At 40.8% G+C, this 19602-nt stretch overlaps 1 protein-coding gene across 1 annotated transcript; it reads right to left on the bottom strand.

Moving 5' to 3' along the window:
- Nucleotides 1–5102: 5102 nt before the first annotated feature.
- On the bottom strand, nucleotides 5103–17180 carry LOC148823257 (calcium-activated chloride channel regulator 4A-like). Its single transcript, XM_088927531.1, has 14 exons — nucleotides 17031–17180; nucleotides 15476–15616; nucleotides 14796–14940; nucleotides 14298–14406; nucleotides 14042–14213; nucleotides 13304–13522; nucleotides 12066–12293; nucleotides 11256–11427; nucleotides 9673–9779; nucleotides 9356–9577; nucleotides 8858–9128; nucleotides 8476–8643; nucleotides 7350–7583; nucleotides 5103–6670 (listed from the first exon to the last, which is right to left on the bottom strand). Exons 1-14 carry the CDS (start codon nucleotides 17178–17180, stop codon nucleotides 6267–6269), a joined length of 2742 nt encoding a protein of 913 aa, XP_088783657.1. The 3' UTR covers nucleotides 5103–6266.
- Nucleotides 17181–19602: the final 2422 nt, after the last annotated feature.

Genomic DNA, 19602 nt, shown 5'->3' with positions numbered 1-19602 from the left:
CAGCATGCGTGGGCTGCAAAGGAACAGGTAAAGGTCTATTCCCTGCTGAAAAGAGAAGAAAAGAGACACAACATTTCAGCCATGGAGCTGAAAAAATCTCTTCTTATCAGCAGGGAATAAACTTTTACCTGTTCTTATGGTCAGTACATACTATCCGCCCATCCGTTTCCTGCCGTTTTCCGGCTGTGGGTTGTGGATTAGCTGGAGTCCATGCTGGCAAGCTCAAGAGTGACCATTCATAGATTATATCGGTAGACTAATGCTTTACCTTGGCTTTTGTGTAGTCGCGGCCGATTATAGATGTTACAGATCTGTGCACCAGCTCATCAGCATCAGGAAATACCACACAATGTCTATCGGGACCCTAGCTTTGTGCACATGGAAAAGATGGAGGTCCTTTGCATCACTTAAACCTGAATCTCAGATTGAGGTGCTCACACCTGAAGAAGGCTCCACGGCCGAAATGTTGTGTTTTCTTTCTTCTTTTTTTCAGCATGGAATAAATTACTTGTTCCGCTGTTTATATGGGTTATTACAGGGTTTTAAATACAACTCTTACTCTCCTTCAATACATTATTCATCTAGCAACAATAAGTATGACAGCAAACCTGCTAAATTACTCATGGCTGTTTAAGGATTTTGAACAACTGCTTCAGCAGCTGTACTGAAGCAAACAAGAACTCGCTTGTACTTTTTAAACAAGGTGGAATTAGCCTCTGCTCTTCCCTTTGCAGCCTGCAGACTGATGCTGCTAGCTCCTTGCTCAACAAATGAGTGGAATAAATAAGTCAGGTCAGTAGATGGAGCCGTTTGCACATTTTTCATCAACTAAATAATAGAGGGACAGATTAAAAACTGGTAATGTTAGTTTTACAGTATGTAACTGATTATCCTTGTGAAAACTCCAAGGTTTTTGTTTTTATATCGTATATCTGAACCTAAAAAAATACATCTAAAACTACTATTTCAAGTACTCCTTCAAAAATAAATAACACATTTTCAAAGATTTAACAGATGTATATTAAAAAAACAAATCATTCTTTATTAAGATACATTACATTACAATGTGTGCATTATTACTCCCAACAAAACCCAAGTGCATGTTATAGAACCATGTGTGTCTCGCTGCCTTAAAAGATATTAACCCATGGTGTTCAAAGCAAGCTTCACCTGAACTCCTCTTTCCCATTAAAAAACAGTTTGCCGTGATCTTTGAAAAAGTAGTGAAATATTTTTTTTTTGATGAAGTTACTGTTTTCTGTGTAGATTTTTCCCCATCACTAGATGATAGTGTGAAGTGTGTGTCTGTTCATTGTAAGTGAGCTTACAATGCACATTTGTACAGTATGTGTGAACAGATTCATTTTAACAGAAAAAAACAGTATTGTCAGCTCTTCTACACAATTATTGTACACATGACCCACTCTTATAGCAACAGGCCCTTTAAAAATCGTTCTCTGCATGAGATTTATAGGAGCCACAGGCAGAGATCTGATTTAATTAGTTTCACCAGTATGGTCTTATGAATTCAGGATTTTTAAATAAAAAATTGCCACGAGCAAGAAGTTTATATAGAGCAGATCCTATACTGTAAACTTCTCCATAAGCAGAATAATACATTGACAATGACTTTCCCTGCTTCCATTGTTTATTCTGTATTTCTGTAACATTTGGAAAGCTCTGCCCAATAAACAAACCAATACCCTTTTCCCTCACTGGCTATCAAAAGTACCAGTGTTTTTTCAGTACCCAACATAAAAGTGCTCTCAGAGAGCTTGGAGTCTGCTCCTTTACACATTACTGGCCAGTGGTAGTCTCTCTACCTCTGGCCCGTCTCTCAGTGTGTAGTCGCCCTGCTCTCTCTTGTGCATGAACAGCGCGATCAGGCCTAAAACCAGACACACACTGCCGAGTCCACCGTCGTTGCTGTCGCTGTCGGAATCGCTGTCCTCGCTGTTGTCTTGAGACAGGAGAACCTTAAACTCTGGTCCAGCAGGGACCAGCGACTCTATTATTGCTACCTGAGCTATGCTGGACATTTCAGACATCAGTCCATTTTCATCCACAGCACAGATGGCAAAATAAACGATGGTGCCGTTCATTTGATCCATACCTTCGATCGGGTGTTCCAGCTCTTCTCTGGTGCCCGCCGGTGAGGGTGACATGGGTTGTATTCACCTGAAAGGCGCTCTCAAATCTGTCTCTTAGGTCAAAAACATTTTCACCCATCTTTATTTTATATTCTGCAGCTGCAAGATAAAAACAACATTTACAATATCAGCTAAAATCTTCATGCAGAGAAACCGTGTCTGTTGAAAAGAGATGTACAGTAAATCACTGCAATGCCACTTCCTTCTGATGGACGGGAATCTTATCAAGCACATTCCATTGCATTACAAACAGCACAGAAGGAGGAAGCCTGTCATTATTTGAAAACGAAGTCTGTCTGCACTCAGTTTAACCATGTCATGGGTAAAGCTAAACTAAGACATGCATAAGTGGGAGTGAAGTTATAAAAAAAAATGACTCTTCTAGTTTTATCTGTCAGTATGGACTTGAGGTACAGGAATTTTGCGAGGAGTGTGGAGTCTGTTTTGAATTGTATAAACTAAAGCAGTGATGTTGAATCCTAGTCCTCCATTTTGCAAACAAGAACATTTGATACATCTAGCTCATTTGATTGCTTATTGATCTGAGGACTTTATCCAACGGTTTCTTGAAACACGCCAGGGTACCAGTTTGCACAACATGGCTGAGCTGTTCCAGACTCCCTAATGCCAGTGTCCTGTGCCAGAGCACTTTTGGGTGAATGTGACCGATGTACTTTCACCAGTGGTGGACACAAGACACGCAGAACATTCCATGGGTTCTCCTTGTTTTATTTTAACAGTGTTTAACACAAAGTTATAAAACAAAACTTTTTAAGATAATAGGAGTTCTTAGATCAACTTAAATCTCCACTAACACCCTGATCACTTTCCAACCACAACTAACAACTTATTTGTACTATAGAATAGCACTAATTACTCCCATATGAGGATATGCACACAAACCCTAAACCTGTAATATACTAACACACACAGTGAAAACTATATACTACTCCTGCCGCGGTTGAGGCACAAGATCAGGAGGAGGGCAGAAAAGGACTTTCAAACATGTCCTCGAGGAAGTGCAATGTTGACGCCAGCCTGATGGCGATACAGATACAAGGATCTTTCACTCTGAAACCATTCAGCAAGACAAGGTGGCAACATGGGAAGCTGCTTGTCCTGGATCAAATCAACTCCCCAGGACGGGCTGGCCTACTCAGGAACAAGGAGGGAACAAGCTGCCCAAACTGCAGCAGGCTCTGTCTGATCCAGGGTGATTTCATCACCCATCTCTGGAATCGCACACGGGACACACATGAAAAGCCATCGCCCTCGACTGCGTGGGCTGCTGATGGTCGGAACGGATCAACCTCCGTGTGAGAATGGAGAGATGGACACAGCTGCATGCTTCGCCATGCATGGCAGCAATGGCACCATTCAAGGGCGGCTCAAGCCATTCAGCTTTGTTTTTAGATTTGAAAAGAACAGGACATTGCTTAGTATTGCGTCAAGCAAGAGGCTCCTTTCCTTAGCGATGACTTGTGTTGCATCTTGCTCAAATGCAGGACTTTCATTTTCACAAATTTTACTTGCATTTTTATTGTTAAGAAGCCCATCACTGGAAGAGAAGGTCAAATGCTGAGTGAGTGAGGCAAGTAATCTTTTATTATTTACAGAACAAGTCCTAGGAGTCCAGGGGGGAAATCCATGGCGAAGTCCAAAAGTCCAAACCAGGTGATCCTATCAAGACAAAACAGAGTTAAAACCCGGAACGGGATCCGGTACAGGGACAGGGAATAAAAACAGGATGATGGGACCAGGTGCTCTGGGCCCCAGACTCAGCTGGGTCAGGACGCTGACAGGAGGCATATGCCCACAAGCTGCGGAAGTAGGGCGACTTGATGGTAGGCGGGCCCTCAGGCGTCAGTCTTCCAATGCAGAGCCCAGAGTAGCAAGAGCACCAAGCTTAAATAAGGAGGGGCAGGACTGTGGGCCATTGCTCCTTTCCGCAAGAGGCTGAATTCTCAGATAAATTAGCTGATAAAAACTAAATGACCTGGACAGACCGAATGGTCATTTCAGTAAAAAAATTATAATTGTAAAAATAGTTATGTTGCTAATGGAACCTTGAACATTTTGTAACTAGAATATGAACATGTTCTCGCTGAAGAAAAACTTATAAGCAGATCTAGAGATATTTGGTCATTTGTTTGTGCTTTATATTTCTGCCTCAATAAATTTATGGGTAATTTATGGGTGAGTTAGAATGAAAAAATGAAAAATAAATCTTTTAATCACTGCAGACTGGAGGAGAAATGAATAGTGCTGAGAAATTGTTAAGAAAAGAGCTGTCTGGAGTCAATCCAGAGGGATGTGGGTGACGCCCTCTTGTTCTGGCTGGTGACATGATCTTCTGTGGTTTCCTTTACATTCTGGTACTGGCCCAGAGCACGGGTGTGTCTATAAAGCCCGAAACATGTGATTGAAATCCATCAGTCAAAGTACTGGGCTGTTAGGCGTACAGTACGCAGTCACACAGAGACATGCGCACAATAGACATTGTACACTCAGCCAAAGGACTGATGGGCAGAAAAGACAAAATAGTTGAATTAAGTGGAATACATTACAGCAATCCAGTGAACACGGCTAAATATGCAAGAAAAAGAAAACAAACTATACAAAATGGGAAACACTGAGCTTGAAGGGGCTATTTATGAAAAAGGCTTTTGCGTCAAGACCACTATGTATTTTAGACTATATGCAGAAGCAATTTTAAAAAATCAAAATGCAAGAATATATTATGTTAATATCAGAGAATTTAAATCTAATTGTAAAATGCACTAGTAAGGCCAATTTTGTTTTAATAAATTGCTGCTCTGGAATCAGTGAGAGAAGAGCATCCAGGCACTTCCGGGTTTTTAAGGGAAGCTGCTACACTGACAGGCTGAAGGACCAGAATCTTTCGTCTGGATCAGAGCAGATTGTGAGGGACCTGGGACAAGCCTGTCAAACCCTGAAAGACACTGAGGAGCCAATCCAGCGGCATCTTCAGAACGAGCAGTGAAAACGAACCGAAGGACACAAGTGGATACTAAAACTGAGAGCAGCAGACACTTCTTTACCAAGGAAAGGCTTATGGGAGTGAGTAAGAAGCTACCCAGCCATGTTGTTGAAGCCGGTTCACTGGATGAGATACTTGGATTAATTAACTACTAGCATAGGGGCTAATAGCTGTTCTTATCTTCTAACTGGATTATTAACTTCTGACTTTGCTCTCTCCTACCTTTCTTTCTTTCTCCTATCTATCTTGTTTGAGTATCTGTATTCTGATCAATATGCCTAAAATTAAGAGATGTAAAGGACCCATTATCAAAGCAACACCCAAGATATTTACAAGGTTTTATCAGTTCAGTTCAAGCTTTATTACGGTACAGCCCAATTTAACAACACAGCAAGGACAGACAAACTTTACAAAGAAGACAGTTATTTATGCTGTTTCAGAGTGAGATTGCAGTGGGGATGAAAGATTTTCTGAATCTGTTGCCTCTACACCTGGGGACACAGATGGAAGTAGTGTAAATGTAGATTTTGCAATCTTGCACAGTGTATTCATTCATGTATAATTATTTGTATATTAATTATATTTATCACCATAATATTTTTGCACTGTTCCCCGAATTACTTTTGCACTGTTTTTGTCCTGTTGTATACTTTTCTCTGTTAGTGATAAGTTTGCACAGTTTTTGATTACACTGTTATTGTTATTGTTTTACTGTCTATTGTCTTGTCTTCTGTTCTATTATATACTGCACCAGAGAGACTAATGAGAAACACTTTTCACTATATTATGCACCCGTGTAAGTATAATAACAAATAAAGTTGAATTGAATTGAATATAATTCATTGTATATTTTATTTGTGTGGCCATATTTGTATTGCCATTACTATATAGACCAGTAGAAACTGCTGAATCAGTTTGATCAGAAACTATAGAGATACGATAGTTTCAAGCTACTTTTCTGAGCTTGAACATAATTGTGTGCAGTTTAGAACTGCGAGTGTAAAGCAACATACATCTATAATGACTTCAGTTGTGAAAATAGCACTTCCTTGGTTTATTATATAGTGAAAAAGCCATTATTTCCATTGTTCGAATGGCTGCTGCTGCCGATGGGGTCAGGCAGAGGTCGTTCGCTTGCGTTTCTTCACACACATCACTGTACTGGCAACAATGCAGGCCGCTGCCACCACCCCTGTGACCGACAGAACAAGCACGGTTATGTTCACACTGCTGGGGGGGCCAGGCTCAGGCCCGGTGGGGGGGTCGGGCCCAGGCACAATCAGAGCTGACTGAGCAATATTAGACACCTCTGAGGTGAGGTTTTCGTGGTCTTCACTCCGTGCAGCAAAGTAGAGGATTGTTCCGTTCTGCAGCAGAATGGACTCGGGAGAGAACGAATACTCCTCCATGGAGCCAGCTTCTTTCGGCAAGGAGAGAGAGACGTTTACAAGTTGGGCGTCGCTGAAATTCTTTCGGAGCAACTCAAAATCTGGGCTCATCCGAATCTCATAGGATTTTGCTGAAAAACAGATCAGAAAATGACAGTTTAGTTTCACATGTACATTCTTGAAATAACTTAATTTGCCTTCTTCTAATGCCTTATTCAATACTTAGGAGTTCACAGTTTCCTTTATAACCTGGCAGTTGACTTCACATGTGTCGTGTTAAAAGTCTAAAGACTGTCCTCAGGAAATATTTAAGCAACTGATTAAATGTCGGTCACTGCTTTCACGTCTCACAGATGTTCAGGGCCAAGGAGTGACAGGTGTCACTGGGGAGGGGCGGGTGAGGAAGCACTGGGGTTCAGTCAGAAGGGAAACATCACGCCCCTTCATGTCACGGATACCAGAAGGACATGCTGTGGAATGGCCAGGAGAGCAATAAAGACATTACGTATAGTGGAGGTCAGTCGGGTAGAAACTTATGCCCTCAGGCCACGGAGGAGACGACCTGGTGCTAGACAAGTCTCAAGACATCCAATCCCTCAATGCTGAGCCAGGAGGAAAGAGTGACCCAGAAATATATAGCCCCAAACAAAGACACACCGGAAGGACAAGCAAAGCACAGGGAACTAGGAACAGGACAGAGAAGGAGCGCCCTCTAGCTGTAGAGGGCCTGACACTTCATTCTAAATCGTTTCGTTTTAGTCAGTCAGTCCCGGAGACAAAAGTCGGAGTCCGAGTCGGAGGTTTCCATACCCCTTCCCTGGTCGTAGTCCTCTCCAGGAGCAGTCCATGTCAGGAGCACCTCCTGCGCCTCGATCCTGGCGCTGAGGTCGGTGATTGTGCAGGGGGGGAACTTTGGAGGGGGGGCTCCTTGAACCGTGGCGACAGTGAAGGCCCCCCCCGAGGCCGTCCTGCTGAAGCTGCCCACCCGCGCCTGCAGGTCCTCCTCACTCCCGGGGGGCCTCTGGGGGTTCAGCTGCAGCTGGCCTGACGACAGAGGGGAGCTCTCATTCTCCCACGCAGGTGCCTCACTGCACAGCCAGCTGTGTTTTTTTCAATTTTTCTTAGCTATCAATCCATTTTCCAGTATCTGTTTATCCAGTACAGAGCCTCGGGGGAGTCAGAGCCCAACCTGACGAGCAGCGGACACAGGGCGGGACACACATGCACACACTCGCCAGGGTCGGTTTTCCCAGATGCCAGTTAACCCACCTGTGTGTCTCTGGGCTGTGGGAGGGAACTGGAGGAAACCCATGTGAATGTGGGGAGAACATACAAACTCCACACAGACAGCACTCCGGGAATTGAACCCAGGGCCCCAGTGCTGTGAGGCAGCAATGTTAACCACTGTGCCACTGCTCCCTCCCCCAGTTAAATCTTACACTGTGGTTAATGAAATTTTACTCTTAAAAATGCTGTATTGGCTTTAAAACATTCCCATGCAGGGTGATGCCTATTCTAATCTGTAATCCGTACCTATAATAAATAATAATAAACTTTATTTTACATAGCACCTTTAAAAGTGGCTTCTCAAAGCGCTTTACAATATGGAAAAAACTCACAAGGAGACAGAAGGATTGCATAATTACAGTAAAGGTCTGGAATACAGCAGGAAAGCAAAGCAATTAAAAGAAAGCCCTCCTAAAGCGGAAGCTTTTGAGTCATGAGTTGAAAGTGATCAGGGAAGTTATCCTTAGGGATACCTTCCCTGATATCCCTGATGGGGGCATAAAATACCTTCAACCAACACAGCTGAAATCAACAGCCATTCCCTGTGTCTGGTGTATAGTAAACTCTTCACCTCTTTGAATTTTACTCGACAGAATCCATATTTAAAAGAACACATTTGCTGCTGGTTTCACAGGTTATGAATATTCACCATCTTCCATGTATCCTGGTATGTACAGAGCGCGCCCATGTCTTCTCACAGAAAGCCTGGCTGTGTCCTCTCGACCCTGGACTCTCACTTTCAAGTTGAAAGTCCCACTCTTTCTTACATTGGTGAAATATTTGGTATAGATGCCATCATGTCTGAAAACATCAGCACCTGAAAGGCAAAACATTACTTACGGTGTAGGGGGAACTGGAGTTATTAAGGGTCAGGTCAGTCCTTGCTTTCCATTTCCACAATGAAAATACATGTTAATAAAAGCCCAAACTCTCCCTGCTATACAAGATGTTCCTTAAGACACCTGTCTAGGATGAATTAGATGTCAGATTAGTAATGAGTTCTCCTCCCTTCTTGTTCAGATCTTCAATACCTGCTCCATTGTCCAGAAGTTGCAGCTCCTCTTTGGACCCATCATTTGACTCAATAGTGGCGACGACATCCGTTAGTATCACAGGAAGATCCCCCTGCCTCACTTCTGCAAACACCAGCATGGGTCGGCTTCCATTGCTGACTTCCTGGTTCATGTGGGCTTTAACGGTCACGGGATCGACGCTGGCGCTAGCCGCGTGGCTCGTCACGGTCACGGCCAGAGCCTGCTGGCTGGACTGTGTGTTGTGAAGGCTGTAAGTCCAGTCTCCCACCTGAGGCAGCAGGGAAAGTAATATAACAGGTTCATGCTCAGGGTCAGCTAAAAACCTCTTTCAATACGGTTGTGGACATTAGCATTTCAAGTATATGTAAGCATATTCAGAATGATTGTGTAGGAAAAAACTCAGTGAAACAAAGTAAAGAAATATGAGAAATGAGAATGAAAAAATTAGAAAAAATGATAGAGATAACGATTCTCTTAATAAGAGCAAAATAGTACCTCTGCAGTTCCTGGTATCTTTAATGTAGCTGTTTTTAAATCTTTGTTTTGAGAAAAGTCTGTGTTGGTATAAATGAAACCAGTGGGACTTGTAACAATGATATCAGGCACACTTGTTCCCCAGATTATTAAAAAGCTTGTGTCATTTCCAACAGTTTTATCCACAGAAACTGTTCCATTAAACCATGAATTTCCACCAGTGTTCATTCCAGTACTCTCAAGCTATGTGGGAAAAGAGCGGATTGTTAATGTTCGTGTTAATATTCACATTTTACAAAAACACCAATTAAGTTTCAATTTATCAATAGCAGCCTTACCTGGATGGACTGCAGAGTGAGATTCCCATCTGAAGTTGTCAGAGCAGCAAATGCATCAACAAGCCCATTAGAATCCACCTTATCTGTGGCTAAAATGTATTTTCCACCTAAAATGATTAAAAACCTTGGTTGGAGGTCTTGATTTTGCATATATTTTAATGTATTCTGTGCAGAATTAATCACATGCTGAATATTTTCTGACATTTCTGGTCTGAAGTCCTTATCTCATTAGGCTTTAACATGACACCAGAAGGGACTGTTGGACCTCATTAACAGGGTGATAGGTAAAAGGTTAAGAAACAAGGTTAATTAGGGTAATTAAGCCAGGGAGCAAAGATGCCATATCTACAGGAGGTGTTAAGCCTGTCTCACACTGAGCTGAGATGCAGATAGTGTGTGTTCCAGATGCCTGGCTCATGCCATCTTCTGGAGAATCCAGATGTACAGAAACTCTTCGGTTCAGAAGCAGCCTTCAGGAGGGTTTAGTTGAAAGTTGAAGAGCAAGGTGATGGTGGACTGATTCGCTACAGAAATTGACCTCTTGTGTTGGTTGTGTGTTTCTTTGAATCCAGGTGTATAAGTAATAATAAGATACCAGTCACCTCCTGTTTTCAAACAATGAGGAGTGTGTCTCTCTCTGGAATATCCTAACTGAAGCAATTGTGGCCACAAAAACAGAAAAGCTGCATGTAGAGGTGGTGTCTCTCTAGAATATCCCAGTATTGATTTGGGACAAAAAGCACAATGAAACAATGACATTTTATTTTGCAGTTTGGAGAGAAGCAATGGTTGTCATCCACCTAGAAATGACTTAACAGCTCTACTCCAAAGCCTTAGTATAGCTTTTATTAAGAAGTAGTTTAGAATGAGCCTTCCCTGTGTGTTTTATGTCACCCTGTCCTTGTAGGACCCTGTGTCTTCTGGTGTTTGTTCCAGATCAGGTGTTCATTCTTACTGTGACTGAACATTTAATTCAACCAATTTCTTTTTTAACTCTTTTCTGTCCTTGGGACTTTAAGAAATAATCTGTTTTAATTTAAATAAATGTAACATATTTAACAGATATATATGTATACTGTATATATAAAAGAAGTTAATTCCACACTGAAAAGGAAAAAGAAGAAAAAATATTTTGGCTTCAGGTCTGTGTGTCCCTAGACCCACCTTAAACAGTTACAGTATTTGTTTTAACTTAGTTAAGACTTGTTCCTCTCACCTAGGTTTTTAAAAGACTACTAATGGTTTATGATGTACAGAAACATGGGACAATCACCACTCCTCCAGGTCACTTAAGTAATAAAGATACAGGAGAGGAGCTCAGAAATCCACCCCGTGGCATGGGGTTCATGCTCATTTCCAACTATGTGACAACTAAATGCATTTTAAAAACAAGTCAATTAAAGGGGCAGTAAGCACGCTTAAGGAAGAGTTTAGCTAGCAGGAAACCCAGAAAACACAGGATCTCCCAGGACCAGAATGATGAAACTGCTTCATGAATTGTTTGACAGAGAATTAGCGTCTCAGTAGCTCCTTTGCTTCTGTCATGCCTCTTGAATAATTGCTTTGTTTTTGGCTGACTTTACCTGTCATGTTTACCATTATTTCAACTCTTTTATCAGCACTCGGTCCCAGGGCAATTCCATGAACTATAGCTCCACTGTTGCCGACTTGAACAAGACAATCCACTGGCGATTCTCCGTCAGACAATAACACAATCTCATCACCAAATGTACTTCTGTCATCTTCTCTGAGTACCTGAGTAAACAGTGCAGAGGACAGATGTATAATATAAATAACATAAATAACTCCTGGTTGCATCGAGGGTGCTCATAACTGATGAGAACGCTTGCAGAATTGAAAAAAGACAGATCCAGGAAAACACACTTTTGAATTGGACTCTAAACAGTTCTATTCAGTTATTAACTGATTGTCAGGACCTTTTTAAGGTTTTAGTTTTTTCAGGTTTTATTTAGCTCTTAATATTATTAAAAGTAGAAAGAAAAACAAATAGGGATATCTATTTTGCAGCAGTGTTCTTGGCATTGTTGAAAATGCTGTAATTGTGGTCCTAAACGTGTGACAATCTTGGGCTTTTCCTTAGATGACTGGGCAAAAAACATTATAGCACACAGGAGCCCCAGCTTTTAAAATCAGCTTTTTATATCTCCTGTTCTTTCCTGAAGGTATAACGCTGAGAGTCAGACTGCTCAGAGCAACAGAAGAAAGGCAGACTGACTTGACACACGTAGTACCTCTCCCCAAGGACGTGAGCATTGCTATTACCCAATTTTATTATTTACCAGTATCATACCAGATGATGTGGATCTTCTATATATGGTATAATGCAATGTTGTTATTAATTTTGAGTAATTGCTGTTACAAATTCTGCTTACCTGAAAGCCGGAGTCAAGCCCTCTACAGATAGCCGTCCCTCCACCAGCTGTGGTGGGTAAGGCTTTAACCAGCTCCTCCCTTGAAGTCTCGTCATGAACCAGAGTTAACGATTTGACTATTGTCCCACTAGAAGTGAAAGTAACTATCCCAACCATGGACTGGTCTTCAATAATCTCCCGCAGGAAGAGAGTTGCTGCCTGGCGCAGTCGGGTCAGTCTGTCAAAGCCCTTTGAAACACAATGAGAGCATTAAATGGATGACACATTTCAACAACCACAAGTATTGTTACAGCATAACTGACTTTCTCTAAGCAAAGAATTTATGAAAAATAACATATTTTATTTCAAGAACATAAAAGACATTTATAAAGTAATGAAAAAGTAAATCACTGAAAACAAAATCAGGAAACCCGAGTTACTTCATTCAGGTAACCCTGATGACAGACCCAGGAGGGCGGGACACCAACCCTGTGCTTTGCAGTAACTGTTCATTTGTTATCATTAATGAACCATTAAACTCATTGCCTAGACAGGGAGAACCACTGGGCTGGGTTTTCCTCTCCTCTGTGCCAAGTGCTCACTTGCTGCTATATTGTTAACTGCAATACAGATCAGTAAAACACTCTGTGGCAAACTGTTGTGAAGGGCGCTATAGCAGAATAAAGAAAGTGATTGATAAGCGAGGGAAATTTATCAGTTATTTGTGGCCTATATCCTTGTATATTCTTCAGTGTTCTCAGGGCATTGATATATACTTCAGCTGGATAGATCTCCATTGAACAGTAACAGAAATAAATATTCAATAAACTAATCTATTTTATGTCTAACTTTGAGATTCTCCTGATGTCAAACAGCTTCACTGTTCGGCTGCTTTCACTGTCGGAGCCACTTACCGTTTCACTGTGCATGAGATCCACAGGACTCACAGGAGAGCTGGAGCTGACTGGAGAGGCATTTCTCACTAACACCACTAACGTCACTAACACCACTAACGTCACTAACACCACTACGCCAAACGTGTCCAGCAAGCCTGTGCCTGCCAAGGATACAGTGTGCAGCGCTGCCTAGAAAAGCTTAATCTACCTAATCACACAGCATCTGGAGACAGTGAAGCACGGGCATGTCTTGTGAAAGACACTACTTCATTTATCAACACTTATTTCTAACCACATAAGCTCTACCTGTCAAACAAGTAAGTGCAGAGTCAGAGGTGTCACAAATACACCCTGCACACTTACACCCATGCTGCCAGACACATCAAGGACGAGGCAGACGACTCTCCTGCCCTTCTGCAGCAGAGTGAACTGGGGTGGAGGCGGGTCCACCGTCATGGGCGTAGTGCGGTCGAAGTCCGGCGCAGAGCCGATCACACTCCACACACTCCTGTAGTTGCACATCCTGTTCTGCATGTTCGGAGCCTCCCGGTTATGGCTCTTGTCATCACAGAATTCCGTGATCTACGAAATGGAAGGAAGTGTTCTACTTTGTGGGAATCATTAAGGAACTTTCCTGTTTTTTGTTCTAATGTTTTTGTGCTTGTCTTCATTTGCCTTACATCACTTTTTTATGTAAAATATTACCATCTTTAAAACCTTCTGACCTCAGGCAGATACAGTACCTCTGTATTTTCCTGACTTAACTACATTCAAGTTAAAGATGAATTTGTATAAGAAATACTGTTTGAGCAGCAGGTCATCAGTATCTGGAATTTATTTTTGTCAGAAAACATGGAGCACATTCTGCCATGCAACACAAAGCAGTTTTGGAAGCAGAATTTTCACAGATCTGACTCAAAACTCAAGGTCAGCAACCTGTTTCCAGACACTGCACATCTGTATCCTACAAATGTAAATTATATTTCAATCATTAATAATAAACAAATAAGCATACAGGTATATTTGAAAGTTATGTTTTATCCAACTTGTTATATGATATAAATGACAATCTTAACATTTAGAATATACTGTAAGTTATACCGCAGGCAGGCTCTGGAGATACATTATGGACACAGGCGTGTTTTGGGTCTTGTCTGGGAAAAACTGGCAGTTGGCACTGGGCAGTCCAGTAATCTGGTCCTTGGAACACCTCTGTAGAGAACTGTCAGAACTGGATGGTACACCTAAGCTGCCAGTGAGATGTTTGGAACACCTGGAAAATTAGAAGAGAAGAAATCATTTAGACTTCAGGAATAATTGTCTACAAAGGTGATTTCGTGTCTCCGCGTCGGAGTACCTGGTTGCTTCCACCTGCTGGCTGCTGGAGATGTAAAAGGGTGTGTCCTCGTTGTATTCATCATAGACACCCCAGCGCAGGTGTGCCCACTCATGCACAAACACTCTGCCTAGAATGGTGGACATAGAGCAGGAATAAAGATATGTATTGATGATATGATATATTGATTATATGTGTTGAAAAGCATTTTGCTGATTCCTCATGATTTCCAGATTTAAAAGACTTTGACTATGACTATGACCATGACTATGCAATAATGCATAAACACACAAGAAATCTGAGGAAGGCATAATTTTCAGCTGGTACTTCTGGCCTGTTACACGTTAAGGAGTGTCTCATTTGCTCCACAGCAGGAAAGAAGTGGTACAAGAATCTTGTCTTGAAGTCTCATGCACCCATGGACTTGGCACAATACGGTCAAGCAGATTCTTAACAAACCCTCAGAGTGCACACAAAATACCAGGGCTTTCAGCAGAAGTACTGTAGCTCACTCCTCACCTCGGGGTCCGTAGGCATTCAAGAGAGAGTCGTTCAGCAAGAAGCTGGGTGTCAGATGGATGTATTTTCCTGGTTTTCCACACTCATCGTACTGCAGTGTGTAAGGATCGTCTCCATGCGACATGTCTTTAATAACTACGTTTGCCTTTAAAATGTAATAATCAACATAAAAAATGAACTGATGATCAGGGAAAGCTTCATATTGTAAAAAAATCTATCCTTATATTATTATCTAAATTCTTGCAGAAAACATTCAGATATTTTCTTTTCTAACAGAACAATTCATAAAAGTAGACATGCTTTTTATCAGATTGTTCAATTTTGAAACTGCCCATATGATAAATCTACATCAGAAGGGGACAGAGTAAATTATCTACAATGATTAGTTTGTTTCTGTAATTCTACTCAGTCGTGCAACAGAACAATCTTTAAGACTGATAAAGAAAAACTGTGCAGCTGTTTGGTATACAAAGTGAATTTCCCCCAAAAACATTTGGGGGAAATTCACCCCCAAATTTCCCCATTACAGTACTTCCATAAGTGTGACAGTTTCTTTACAGCACTGCAAGCTGAAATTATTGTAATGCGAGGACTGCATATTAAAGTTAAGAGAGTGATGGTACACAGGTTGATAACTTTAATTTGACATGTCTAACAGCTACAGAAGATTCGGAGTTTACATTTTCATATGATTCTGTTTTTCCTCTTGTATAGTTCGGATGTGGTGCCCAGTTAGGGGGGACGAGTAGTTTCACATCCTTGAAGTAGAACATTTTCCGAGTAGCAGTGAAGAGGTATGCTGAGGAGTTGGTGATCATATCCTGTTAACAACAAGCAGGAAAGGACAAAAGCTTTGTGACTCATTGAGATCCCACACTGTGAAATTCTACCTTTGCTTGACAGGTCAATGCAATTTAATTGACACACACTCTTTATACTCTTCAACGTTTTTCTGTCATAGTATATAACAATAATAGTGATGAAGGAATGAAGTGTGACACCAATTAATACATTTCATGTACAGTATTAGAATCAAATATTCAGCAATCATGAATTATCCTTTAAATGGTGTGAAAGAAAACAACACTAACTTGTATATTGAATTCTTTGGAGGACAAGAGGAAATACAAACTTATTACTGTTCAAAAATTGGGAGTTGGACTGAATTACAAAATTATGTTTGGAATATGGATTAAATTCTAAATAAGATTCAAATATTTTTACTAGGGGTTAAATTTGCTTTACTTTTTTCTGATACATTTATTGTTGAGGAGTAGAAAATATACAAGTTGATAGTTGAAAACATTTTGCTTGATTATCTTAAGAATTTCAGAGGTGTCGATAATCATAGTTGGTTTTAACAAACTGTATGGAATATGTACACAGTATTACATTTTATCTTGTCCTTTGTATTCAGATGAATTCTGACACATTTATGTCACATTCTTCATCTGTATTCAGTTCGGCATATTCAACACTGAGACTCCTTAGCTGGTTTCCCTTCCAATCCCAGTCCTTGAAATTAATTTCTACTGACCTGGGACAAGATCTTTCTGGTACAAGAAACCAGCCTTCAAGGACCTGGCTTGGCATCTTGTTGGTCCATGGTTGAAAGGTCTTATGTTTCATAAATATTATATGAATGAAACTGTAAGAAGTTCTTCTTTGCGAGCGTTCTGCTTTCAGTCTGAAATGCTCACACTGTTTTCTAACAGGAGCGCTAGCTCAGCATCACCTGTGCCACTCCAACATCAGCTGGTCGGGCCAGCTGTTGAAAATAAACCTTGTGGGTTTGAAGGCTATGTCCCTTCTCTGTCACTGACATTTAATCAATTAAAGAAAATTGTACTTTAGAAACCCCAGATTATAGAATTTATGTATTCTAGTCCTCCATAATATTTTGTGTCATAGCCTGAATACATTTGATCATCTTTTCTTAAAACTATCATACAGTAGATCCACTACACAAATGTATTAGTCCAAACACCTATGTAGGGTGAAATATTTTCAAATAAGCTACTGAGGGATTACTACATAAGACATTAAAAAAATAGCTTGATTTACTTGCCCTAAAAATAATATCCGCATATCTTCATTAAAGTTAAAACTAATAAGAACTTAAATTCAAATTTGTGTGGTTCTCTTTTCGGTTTTCTGTTGGTGTCATCAGATATAAAGCCATTCCTTTGTTTAGTTGACTAAGGGAAGGAGCAGCGTGGGAACCGCTGACGTTACCTTGATGTTCTGGATGAGCTGGGGGTTTTCAGGCACAGCTGGGTTGATGGCAACCAGTATGTTAGTGAATCCATTCCCATCCAGCTCAATCTTGCAGGCTCCTCCTGAGAGAGAAGAGAGGAGTAGAAACAGCACTGCTCCTCCGTCCATGGCTCAGCCCTCCCAGCCAGTTGCAGCAGATGGAGAACAAGGTCTTATTTGTAACCTGCTTAATCGGACATCATAAAATCACATGATCACATAAATGTGACGTAATCACATAGCCCATAAATGTTAAAAGTTAATCTGAAAAATGTTTTTGCCTTGTCTCAGCTAAAGTGGACCAATCAGGAAGTTATTACACAGTTGACACAAGTTTTATTCCCTGGATTCTCACTGTTTAGCTTTAACATGAATATGAAGGGATTTCTGTTTTTTTTTCTTTAGGTCAGTGTATGCCATCTGTTATATTCTTATATTGTTATACTTTGTAGAAGAACATCATGAGATAGTCAGGCAATGGAATCAAACAATTTAATTTTTGTAATCACATTGTTGAGATGTATTTGAAAATACCTTTATTTTCGAATTTCCCTGAGCCATACAAGTACCTTATACTTAACTTAAAACACAAGAACATTATTCCTGTGGCTCTAATGGCAAGGAACAATGCTAGACCTTCAGCCCTACAAACTGTCCATTTCCAGATTTGTTACAATAGTGTAGAACAGAGTTATAGAGTAGCAAATAGAGATCTGTTGATACTTAGTGGTCATAGATCTGAGAGAATTCTGAAACAAGATCACTTTATGTAATACAAAGTCGCAGGAGAGCCAGGCAAGCCACTGGTGCAGGGTGGAGTCCGGCCTGGACCGAAGACTTGCCCATCTCAGGGCACACAGACAAACACAGACACACACACACTCACACCAGGGCCAGTGAACCTACCAGTATGTCTTTGAACCGTGGGAGGAAACCGGCGTTGAGCAATGCACCATCATGCTGTCCTTAAATGGAAACAGTTGGATAGAAAAGTCCTCATGAAAGCTTTGAAGTAAAGGTTTCAGATTCAGGTGAGTTTCTTGTTTGAGATTGCTGACCATGCTGTCCACTTCTGCCAAAGCAATGGCTGTTCGAACACATTAATACACTCGCTCTTTCAGAAGCAGCTCAGCGTCAGGAAAACATCATCAGTATAACCAAGACTGTGCACAACTTCTCTGGGGTCATAGACTATAAAGAGAACTAACAAAAACATTACTTTAAACTTTATATAATTTACTGTAACATACAATATACAGATTTCTACGACGTTGTCATGACAGATGACACTTTTGTGGTGTCTGACAGCATAATGGAGAACTGAATTGCAGGAAAGATATCAACAAGTGCTTTCCCCAGAGTGCTTTATCAGAAGTGTTTATCAGATTCGCTTCAAACCTGTGATTCATTAATCATGGAGATCCTTGAAGAGCCTTTCTTCCACAATTTATGTACTGAATGGCTGTTTTACGTGCTATGTGCTCAACAACACAAGACATTAGACTTCTTATCCCAGAGGTTATAATTGAATTTAATAAGTCACCAAGACATTTTTGTACTTATGGCACCTTTGAATTACTCATAAACGTCACATTAACTTAAACAGTTAAGACCTAAGTAACATGACAAGTTGGCTCTTTAAATAGATTTCACAAGGGACAACACCCAAGTACTGAATGCTTGGTTAATGGTCAACCTCCTGGCCTCAGGACGAGGAGACTGAATCCCAGTCAGACCGGGTGGATCAAGGGGCAGCTGCAAGGGGGAGATGAGGTGGAGGAGGGACGCTTGAGATGAATGTGAAGGGAGGTGTTTGAGTTCAGTATATGCATCTAATTTCATAATGGTGGCATACAGGTACAGCTGTACGAGATTGACTTCTTGTTGTTATCCCTTTCGAACTTCAGTTAAATAATTTCCATTTAATCCACCAAGATTTGTCTAAAACCAAATCTAGCAAAAACAACAGTCTGGGTGACTAGGGTGAATAATGTAATGAAAATTGCGGTGGTGTAAAAATGTATTTCATCACTGTATTGAGAGACTTGCTGGACTGATTAGAGCTGCTCTGTCACATTTACTGGTAATACCTGGCCATTTTTACACAGCACTTCCCCATAGTGCTGGGAACTTTACTGAACATCTTCCTGTGCCCGACATATGTTCAGGAACACTTTAAAAGTTTGTGTAGGGAATGTACACAAAGCTTTTTAGATTTTTGGCTCCATTGCCACACTTAAAATAGTCCAGCAGCTTTCTGACAATTTAAAAGAGCAACATTTTTCAATTTCTAACCTTAGCTTTTTCAATGCCAAGATCAAATTAAAAGCTTATTGAATTTATGAAAGCACTTTATAAGCCAAGGCTTTTACCTTGATTAGGGGAATCTTTTTCGGGAATTAATATAATTAACATGTAGCTTTTGTGAATCTCTCCTGATCTGTAATATTACCTTATACAAAAAATATTATTAAAATATTAAAAATCCTCAAAAATCAAAGTGGATCCCATTATCCCACAATCCTGTGTAATAAAGACAAACATCCTACGC

The sequence above is a fragment of the Atractosteus spatula genome, chromosome 11, assembly GCF_055471065.1.
Source record: "Atractosteus spatula isolate fAtrSpa1 chromosome 11, fAtrSpa1.hap1, whole genome shotgun sequence".
NCBI lineage: Eukaryota > Metazoa > Chordata > Actinopteri > Semionotiformes > Lepisosteidae > Atractosteus > Atractosteus spatula.
This window is presented reverse-complemented; position numbering and strand designations above follow the sequence as displayed.

Coding starts and splice junctions, on each gene's coding strand:
- LOC148823257 (XM_088927531.1), bottom strand. CDS start 17,180: ATGGACGGAGGAGCAGTGCTGTTTCTACTCCTCTCTTCTCTCTCAGGA. Junction 14,941..15,475: donor AAACAGAATCATATGAAAAT/GTAAACTCCGAA, acceptor TACATTTTAAAG/GCAAACGTAGTTATTAAAGA. Junction 9,578..9,672: donor TCACTCTGCAGTCCATCCAG/GTAAGGCTGCTA, acceptor TTTCCCACATAG/CTTGAGAGTACTGGAATGAA.